Source organism: Trichosurus vulpecula, chromosome 8 (genome assembly GCF_011100635.1).
Source record: "Trichosurus vulpecula isolate mTriVul1 chromosome 8, mTriVul1.pri, whole genome shotgun sequence".
In the NCBI taxonomy this organism is placed as follows: domain Eukaryota; kingdom Metazoa; phylum Chordata; class Mammalia; order Diprotodontia; family Phalangeridae; genus Trichosurus; species Trichosurus vulpecula.
This window is the reverse complement of record NC_050580.1, coordinates 115232051-115242615: the sequence shown is the minus strand read 5'-3', so window position 1 is coordinate 115242615 and position 10565 is coordinate 115232051. Positions and strand designations below refer to the sequence as shown.

The 10565-nt window shown below is 38.5% G+C and overlaps 1 protein-coding gene across 1 annotated transcript in view; it reads left to right on the top strand.

Moving 5' to 3' along the window:
- Positions 1 to 221: 221 nt before the first annotated feature.
- Positions 222 to 10565, top strand: part of FSD2 (fibronectin type III and SPRY domain containing 2) — a 77734-nt gene continuing 67390 nt past the window's right edge. Inside the window, exons 1-3 of the mRNA XM_036735653.1 lie at positions 222 to 380; positions 8744 to 9494; positions 9575 to 9670. Coding sequence (XP_036591548.1) covers positions 8817 to 9494; positions 9575 to 9670 — 774 coding nt within the window. The 5' untranslated portion in view covers positions 222 to 380; positions 8744 to 8816. The remainder of the gene's footprint in view (positions 381 to 8743; positions 9495 to 9574; positions 9671 to 10565) is intronic.

Here is a 10565-nt window from a genome sequence, read left to right as displayed (position 1 = left end):
TTTAGCCAGCAATTGAGAGAAATAGGTTATGCATGCTTTGTAAGCTGAAATGCGTAATAATTATACAGGGGGCTTGAAACACTTGGTTCCACACCATGATTTCCAATTAGCTTTGTAACATGTGACATTCTCCCTGGTGACACCTGAGGAGTGTGAAACTGCAGGACAGCTGGGCTGGGGCTATATTTATTTCCTTTGCTCATGGTTGGCATGTTACTATTTGGGGGAAGGAGCAATCTCGAATTACTCCAATATAGTTTTCCTAGGCTACTCTCAGAAAGCTGGCACTGAAAGACTGAAGATGAATTCATTTTTTTTCTTTGCAGAAATTTGGTGTCATCTGAGTTAAAAGAAGAGTTTATGGATTCTTAAGTTAGAAGGCAAGTTTATATATAGTCATAGTCACTTGTTTCTAAACCATGTTGGGTTATTAAAAACCCTTACTTGAGCATGCTGCATCGTAATATGTCTGTCCTTGTAGACTAAGCAAACCACTTGATCCAAAAACTTTCTCTTATGTGAAAAAAAAGCATCATGGTTAATTGAAGGCATTTTATGTAGGTATAACTTATTGGCAATAAATGGCATAAATAATTTTCTATTCCTTTTTTTAAATCAGTAGTGACAAGTTTCCATGTTATAAATAGGATATTTTCTCTACGCTAATGAAAGTTTTTGGAAGTGGTAAGAAGACGATGTTTAAGCAACATATTTTAGCCTATTTTAAGTACAGTGGCCAACTTAATATCCTAACAGTTTCTATAACTTGGTATATTTCTAATATTTAGCCATGCTTTTATTGATGCATTTATGTGTATGTGTTTATTTTGTCACCAAATTTATGTATCCTATGCCAGCAATCCAGATTTTAATGGTTATGTTAATTGAAAGTGCCAATTTCAGAAAATATTCTCCCAGCTTTCATTCTAGGGTTGTTTCTCTTCTCCTCCTCTTCCTCACTTCCCCAAGCCCTAGAAAAAGGAAGTAACCTGGTTGTATAGTCAAGTTGTTTTGATGGACCACTGAGGACTGGAGCTCTAATTAATAACAGTAAATCATATGCTTGTGTGTATATATGTGTGTATATATATGTGTGTATATATGTATGTGTATATATATTTATACACACACAGAGAGAGAACAGGGTATAGTAGGTAGAATGCTCAGCTAAGGATCAGGAAGAATCGAGTTCAAATAACTTAATGGAAGACAATGGACTTCATGGAAGACATGTGTGACCCTGACTTCTTGTACCCTCAGTTTATTCAAATGTAAAATGGATAATAGTACTTCATTGGGTGGTAGTGAAGACCAAATGATATCATATTGCAATGTACTTTGTAAACCTTAAAGGCTATGTTAGGTAGGATGAGCTTTTTTGTATAATTCTTTGTAGTTTGCAAAGTACATTTCTCACAATCATCCTGAATGATAGTACAAATAATGGCATCTACATTTCACATGAGGAAAATGAGATTTAAGAGAGCTTAAATGCCTTTAGAATTGTTATACTAAAGCTGGGACTCAAACTCAGGGATTTTTTATTCCTAATTCTGTGTTCTTTTCCTTTTTTAAAAGAGTTTATTGCTTTTATTTTAAAATTAACATATCTTTAAAAATAATCTATTTCTCCTACTATATCCTCCTATTTCCCCCTACTTCCCCTTTCCTCCACTATTCCCACCATTGATCAATTTTTTTTTTAAATCTCTACATAGTATGGTAAAACAAACTCCCACATTAGCCGTGTCCAAAAATTTTTCTGCATTTTAAGTTTATTATCTCTCTGCTTTATTTTTTATCTTTATTCTTTCAGACTCATTTTAATTATCACTGATCAGAATTATATAGTCTTAAAGTTATTTTTCTCTAATATTATAATTATATAAATTGTTTTCTTAATTCTGCTTACTTCATCAGCTCATAAAGGTCCTCCAAGTTTTCTCTGAAATTGTCTATTGCATCTTTTTAAAGCATATATATAATATATAAACTATTCCATTATATATTGGAATATACTAATAGAATATATACATTCACAATGAAATATATATATATATGTATATATATATATAATGGACTATATAATATTCCATTACATTCATACGCATAATTTGTTTAGGCATTCCCTAATATACACTCCTTTAATCTTCCATTTTTGCCTACCATTAAAAGAACTGCTATACATATTTTTTTTTGAAGGGGGGAAGGCAGGGCAATTGGGGTTAAGTGACTTGCCCAAGGTCACACAGCTAGTGTGTCAAGTGTCTGAGGAAGAATTTGAACTCAGGTCCTCCTGACTCCAGGGCCAGTGCTGTACTCACTGCGCCACCTAACTTCCCCATGCATATTCTTATAATAGAGATCTTTTTTCTTTGATGTCTTTGGGGCATCAGCTTACTAGTGGTATAGCTGGGTCAAAGGGGTTACATTTTCCTAACTTAGTAGCTGGACCCCACTAACAGTATACTAGTGTACCCATTTTCCCGTATTTGTCATTTTATTCTTTTGTCATCTTTGTCAGTCTGATAGGTATGAAGTAGAACCTCAAATTTGCTTTAATTCACATTCTTCTAATTAGTGATTTAGAGCATTTTTTTATGTGATGATTTATAGCAGGCCTGCACAACTTTGGGCCAGTGGGTGCTTATGGCCGTCGGGCCACTTGTGGCACTGCCAAAGGATTTCCTCTACGTAAAAAGGATGTTTTCCTCTACATTTTTCACCGTTAAAGAACATAAGCTGCCCACAGGCCACAAGATGTACAGGCCTGATTTATAGCTCAGATTTCTTCCTTTGAAAACTTCCTGTTCATATCCTTTGACTGTTTATCCACTGGGGAATGGCTCTTGCTCTTATGTATTTGAATCAGTTCTTTCCATCCCACTATGCTGCTTCTCACATACTATTCCACACCTAATATTTTTCCTCTTATTTTTAAATTCTAGACTTAGTAACCATCAACAAAAACATTCATCCAAATGAAACAAAAGTTGATTGTACATGAAATCACAAACTTCAAATCATTCATATTTTTTAAAAAAATGTATATTAACATTAATAAAACGTACTATTTACTTTCACTTCCCTTTCTAATTTCTTTTTCTTCTATATATTTTTGGAGGTTTTATTGCTCTTTTATTATTATTTTTACATAGTTATAGTCAGTACTGTTGTTTTGGTTTAGGAGTCTAAGGACATAAACAATTTGGTCTTTCTTATTGTATATTGCCGCCTATTCTATATCCCCCAATTCATACCTCTACCAGCAGTGAATGGAACTATACTTGTTTTTCCACAGCCCTGACAATGTGGAATTTTCTTGGTTTTAACTTTCTTTGCCATCTTAACAAAGGTGGCACCTCAGAGGTATTGTCATTTGTATTTCTCTGATGTCTGGAAAGTTTGGCCAATTTTTTCCATGAGATTGTTAATATTTATGAAGACATTTCTAATTAAACCAAAAAAATGCAGGCTCACAGAAATGTATTTTCTGAGACAAATGAAAATAATTCTTTTTTTTTATTTGGCACTTTTTGGGGGCTATCTTGTGAAGTGAGATTGAACTGTTATTAAAGAAGTGAGTAAAGACTAGGAAAGAAAATTGATGGCAGTGCATGGGCCAGAACTACCTGCAGCTGAGTCTTATTGCTTTGTTAGCCCAAACCTTTGGTATGTTGGGATTAAATCTTTGGAATCTTTGCTTTAAGAGTTTTTCCTAGTTTTATGAGCACAAGTAGAGTACATTTAGTAGACCAAAAAGTATTCAGTCTTTAATGCCTTATAGAGGCAGTATGCCATAGGGGTTACAAGTTCCAGAATTAGTCAGGAACAGGTGAGTTCAAATACAGTCTCTGCTATTTACTATGTGACTATGACCCTTATTATCTCTGAGCCTCAGTTTTTTTACCTCCAGTATAGGAACCTATCTCACCAAGGTTGTTGTAAGGTACTAGTGACAAAATATCTGTAAAATACTTTATAAACTTTAGAGTGCTATATAAATGCCAGTTATTATTATCATTACATGTTTCTCTCCCTCACCTTCTTCCTTCCCTCTGAGATGACTTTTCACCTACTCTGTCTCTATCTTAAATATACACAGTTGTTTACATGTTGTCTCTCCCATTAAAAATGTAAATTCCTTGAGGGCATAGATAGCGTATTTGCCTTTCTTGTTTCCCCAGCATTCAGCACAGTGTGTTAGCACACGGTAAGTGCTTAGTGTTTATTGACTGACCAGCCGATTATAACTTTAGCGCACCTTCCAGTCCCTGTGTTGAGTTAAATCTTTGACCAGGTGGAATTTCCATGACTTGAACATCAGTAGGCTGTGGCCATCACAGCCCAATTCTCGGTTGTTCCTTGGGGTGTTTTCTGGGTTCCTGGATTTTGTTACACTAATGTTCATAGACCATGATACACATAAGTCCAGGGGCCTCTCTTGTAGGCCATGTTCATTCATAGTCTAGCTGTTTGTTTGCCTTTAAGCTTCAGGGGTCTTTATTATCTCTTGTTCAACCTCAGCTTCCTCATCTGTAAGACCAGAAGAGTTGGGCTGGATGACGCTTCCAGCTTTCAAGTTCTATGTCTCTGTGGCTCAAGAGGCAGATGGTAACAAAGAGACCAATCATTGTTGGGGGATGAGCGGGAGTGCCCGTGTTTTGGGGATTGTTTTGTCTTTCAGCACCTTGTCTTATTTTCAACTGTTATCAGAACACTTAAGGGTGACATTTATCAGGCCTTACCCTACCCTCATGCCAACCTTAGCTTTTTATATGGTATTTCATCAGTGTAGTAGAGCCTAGAGAGGCAGGCTTTCCACTTTTCCAGAGGAAAGAGCACAGGATTTAGAATCCAAGGACCCCTGTTAGAATCCTAGGCAAATGTCTTAACCTCACTGGGCTTCAGTTTCCTTGCCTGTAAAATGGATGGGTTGGACTCTATGGTTTTTAAGTTCTCTTCCCCCTCTACATCAGTGAACCCAGGGAGGAAACTTCCTCCATCAAGGCAGAAAAGTAACTCATCTATGGCTTGTTTTTAAGAGTTGCCCAGGACACCACGAGGTTAATTGACTTATCCATGGTCAGAGTTAATACGTGTCAGAGGCAGGATATGAACCCAAGTCTCCTTTCCTTCACTGATGGCCTCCTTTACACTATGTCACATGGTCTCTCAACCAGGACCGTGCTGGAGCTGGATGGGACCAACTCCAGCAGGATTGTTAAATTTTCTGTGTGAGGGTTTACACCTCAGAAACTGGCAAAGGCTACAAATTGCCTATCAACTTGAGTTATTGTTTTGTTGATTTTCTACACTTAAGAAAGTGTTAATAGTACAGATTAAACTAAAAAGTGTGTCATGCTTACTCCCCTCCACCCCCCCCAAGCCTGTTGTTAAACTTTTTTCAGCATATCTCTGCTTTTAACACAAATTAAATCATTTAAATGTTTAAATGTGACTTACCTAAACATTTAAGTCATTTAAGTGTTTAGCTCTGCTAAGTGACAATAGGTCATTCCAGAGTCTTGGTGCCAATGAATTTTAGGTTTCCATAGTGACAATTAAGAAGCCAGTGTTCTGTCCATTTTGAGTGCCCAAGGCAGAAATAGTAACCCTGGTTGTAATTAACTCTGTACCTCACTCCCATTATCAGATGTATGTGACAAGTGGCAGGCCCAGAAGGATAGCACGGGCATTAGAAAAGAGATAAAATATTTGGCAACTGTTGTAGTGAGATTGAAGCTGGTATTTTCCTCTTATTTTTCAATACCCTGAATTTTTAATTTTTTTCTTTTAATTTCTTTATTTTGTCACCCAGAAAAATAAAAAGCCTTCTTAAGTGCAGGGGCCTACATCATCTTTTTCTTTGCATCCTCCACAGTGCCTAGGAAAGGGGACCTTGAATACAGTGAGTGGTCAACTCTCTGACTACGTAAGATGCAGAACAATGACGGAGTTGAACTGATAGAGAATTTCCTATACCACTGGATAAGATCACAGGTCCAGACCAAACCACTACCACCACCAACAAAATTAGCTAAGACTATCCATCACTGCGCACATCAGTGATTGCCCTGCACTTCATGTTTAGAAAGTGTGGATCATGGGGCTGAATGTTAGGTTGGCTTTAGGAGATACCTGGGAACTTTTGTGAAAACCATAAATATCAGTTTCCATTCTTGTCATTTGCCCAATATCATTCAGAGGGAAAATAGACCTTAGAGCTCATCTCTTCAAACTCTCTCATTTTATAGACAACAAAACTGAGGCTTGAAGAACTGAATGACTTGCCAATAGCAGAGTCTGGGTTCAAACTGAGGTCCTTGCTTCCCTCTCTGTATCATACTACTTCTGTATCATAAAAGTGGAGTGTAGAGTATGAAGCTGCAAGGCTTCCTTTCTATAAAATGAATGATTGAATTTCAGGCTGAAACCACCTTCTAGATTGTTTTCTTACTTTCCAGAAATTTTTTCTGCCTTTCTCAGGGTCTTTTGAACTTTCAGTGGCGTTCACTATATACTTCCAAATAATTAACACAACAGATCACTTCCAATCCAACCCAACAAGCATTTATTGAGCATTTCTATACGAAGGCACATGTGTTAGGTGCAAGGCAGCTGGGTGGTTCAGTGGATAGAGTGCTCTACTTGGAGCCAGGAAGATGAGTTCAAATCCTGCCTCAGACACTTATTAGCTATATGACTCTCCACAAGTCATTGTTTCAGCCTCAATTTTCTCATCTGTAAGTTGGGGATAATATTAACAGTTACGTCACAGGATTGTTGTGAGGATCAAATGAGATTGTAAACATCAAAGTGCTGTATAAATCTTGGTTGTTGTTAATCTGATGATGATGTTGGGAGATACAAAGACAAAAAACAAAAGAACTCCTTGATTTCAATGAGTTTGCATTCTATCAGGAGGTTACAACTTAATTGAAAAATCAGTATAAACATAAGACTTTGAGGCAAGAGAGTACTAAAAAATAGAAGGATCAGGAAAGGCTTCTTCAAAAAGGAGTGTATTCTAGGCATGGGGAACAGCCTGTGCAAAGTCATGGAGGTGGGAGATGGAATGACAAGTTTGAGTCACAGCAAACAGACTAGTTTGACCAGACTGTAGAGTATATGAAGGGGAATGATGGAAAGTAAAGCCAAAAAAGAGGCAGGTTGCAAAGGGATTTAAATGCCAAGCAGAAGTTTGTATTTTCTACAAAAAGAAATAGACACTGAAAGTTCTTGAGCAGAACGACATGGTCACATGTACTTAAGGAAGATTATTTTGGCAACTGTGTGGAGTTTGGATCAGAAAGAGAAGATGGGATGCTGGGAATCCATTTCTGCTTCTGTTAGCTTTCACACTCCCTCTTATCTTGAAGTGTTTGTTAATGAATCAGGAAGAATATATTTCATCACTTCACAGGTTTATTTTTTTTTCAAACCTTGCTCCAAAACAAGTTTCCTTCATGATTTCAAAGATTTGTATTGGTACATTTTCTCCTCAAGGCCTTAATTCAAAGCTACAAAGTTTTATCATCATCATTATCAGAAGACATTCTACAAATATAGTTCCAGGCCAAAACTATCAACAAGCTCCTCATTATCTTTGAATTTTTAGCAGAATTCTAGGCAGAAAAAACATTAAAAATGATATCTTTTGATAGGCTGCCAAAGCACACCATTCACTGGCATAATCTTTCAGAACTCAGGGTCTCAATAAGGCTTTGGGGCAGGCCTTTTGAGGAGGGCAAAGATATTACCAGACACATCCCACTTCTTCAAGGTGAGGTTTTGAGTTGTCCAACGATGCTATTCTTGGGTAAGTCTGGAGTTTCTGTAGAAGTTCAGGCATACAAAAAATAGGTTAGAACCAGTTAGAAAAGGTTGTCCATTTCTGCATGCATGGTCTCTGCAAGTTGTAGGTAAATGTATGATGCTTTTGAAAGGTTAATGACAATAAAATAATTTTCCAGACACCCGAGATTTTGTTTCATGGGATCTTGCAGCATGAACACGTGGGTGAACAGTCAAATCATCCTTATTCTGCTTTAATTTCCAGCACCCATCAGACTACAACTGGGTGACTAGGCCCAAAGGAAAATGAGTCTCTTGAAAATCAAGATATTTTACAGCTTCTTGGTTTGCTGATGATGTATGTTCAGAAAGGAGGTTTTGACATTTCCAAGTGAGATATAGCATTAGAATACACGCTGGAGTCAATTTCTAAAAGTCAGTCAGTGGTATTTGCTTATGAAAGGCTTGTGCTTTGTCAGTGAGCATCATTCCAGACTTGTGCATTGACTGATCTTTAAGTTGAGAACCACTTATAAAATATAGACTGATTCTGATCCCCTAGCAATCTCATCATGGTACCCTAGTATTTTGGGTGAGATCTTGCCTGAAATACAGTTAAGTTCTAGGGTGCTAGAAAACAAGATTTCCTCCTAAAGACTTTGAACATTCTCCAGGCCATCTGGTTTTCATTAGGACACACCATAGGTAGCTGACTCTTTTCTTATTAATTGCGTAAAGGTAAACAATCAAGTCAGTAAACTTTATTAAGGCTGTACTATGTACCAGGTACCATACTAGGGATGCAAAGAGAGGCAAAAACGCTGTCCCTGCTCTCAAGGAACAAACATCCTAACGGGGATGATCACAAACCACCTGTAAAATTCATCAGAAATATGGAACAGGTAGATTGCAGGTAAATTAACATTTCGTCTTCTTTACCCTCCAGCACCAAGAGAATCTCTACCGTTTATCTGGAAAGGCCACGAAGAGCAGGCACCCAGTGCAGGGTTGGTTCTACCATGGAGGAAAGAACTGACAGAGCTCCATTGTACAATCGCGACCCAGCCCTTAGTCCTACTGCCGGCCAGGGCTTCAACTTTTATCACATGGATCTCTACGACTCTGAAGACAGGCTGAAAATCTTTCCGGAAGAAAAAATTCGAGTGAGAGGAGAAATAGCAAAAGAATCAAAGAGAGGTGAGAGGGCCCCAGAGCTCAATTTGGCCACCCACGATGTTCAAAAGGAAGTAGAAGAATTAGCGCAGTACTATGGGCTTGAAGACGATAAAGACCTAGAGGGAGAGATCGAGGTGGGGAGTATGCTTCGGTCTGGGATTTCAGAATACCGGTCAGCTCCTTCTTCTCTCAGACCCCACACCGTACCAAAGAAAAGAGACCCAGGGAGAGAAGAGAAAGAATGGCAGTATCTAGGGGAAGAGGCAGATGAGGAGGACAGATTCCCCGCATGGGGCTCTCGGGGTCAATACCAGGAATTACGGGAAGCCTACAGGTACGCTCGGGGTCGCTCCAGTGAGGACTATGAGTGCTATGTCATACCAGAAGAAGAGGACGAGGAAGAAGCCGCTGATATTTTCTGTGTCACCTGCAAAATTCCAATCAGAGCTTTTGACAATCTTTTTGGAGAGCACAAGGGACATGAGGTGACCCAGCTTAACACCGCAGCAGAAAATGCCCGGGTAAATAAGACACCTCTTTTTCTTACCATTGCTATGTAAAGAACATTCCAATTACCACTCATAATCCTTTTGTTTGACAGGAAGAAATTCATAAAAACATGTTCAAATTGGAAGAACAGATTATTCAAATGGAAAACTTCGCAAGTCATTTGGAGGAAGTTTTCATTACTATAGAGGTAAGAGAGCATTTTTTCCATTAACCCACCAGTAAGTGCTTTTTCAAAATCAATATTGGGTGGGTTAACAGTCATTACATGGTATGGATGCTCAACACAGATTTGATTGTAATAGTCTTATTACAGGAACTTGGGAATTCAAAGAAACTGCTGCTCCTCTCTCCCTGATGCAGGCTGGAGCTCATGGCATGGAGATTGTAGGTCATATACTTGAGCAGAAGCCGTACAGTACAACTCCCTCATTTTACAGACGAGGAAACTGAGGACCAAGGAGGTTAAATGATTTGCCCAGGGTCACACAGGTAGTAAGCATCAGAGGCAGGCCCAGGTTCTCTAACACTAGAGTCTATGCTCTTCAATATTGTTCCAGGGAAGAGGAAGAAGAGTAAAGCCTCTGGAATTGCTTTGAAGGTGACAGAAGTGACATTTCCATGTTCCCCTCCACCACATACTGAAATTAATTCCCACCTGTTTACTATGCTCCATTGTCCTTTGTCTTAAACTAGCATGTGTGCTGTCTCCACTCTAGAGCGAAAGTGGTAATGAAAGTGCTTCCTGGTTATAGATTGACTGTTTTTGAGCTAAATGACCGCACTCCCACAATGCAATGGACAGAAGCAACAAATGATAGCGTCCTGTCATAGATGTCTAGCTGGGCAGGACCTTAGAGCACAGTTAGCCCCACTCTCTCACTTTACATATGGAGAAATTGAGGACTGTCTCTTGAAAAGCCCAGCTATATTTCCATAATTACTTACTAGAACTAGTGAGGGGCAGGATAGGAACCTAATCTGAAAGGTGATATCTGTGTTTTGGCTGCATGAATCACACAGAAGACACCACCCACTCCTAGTTCCAAGGACTTATCTGTGCTTCTGAGGCATCTATCATATTA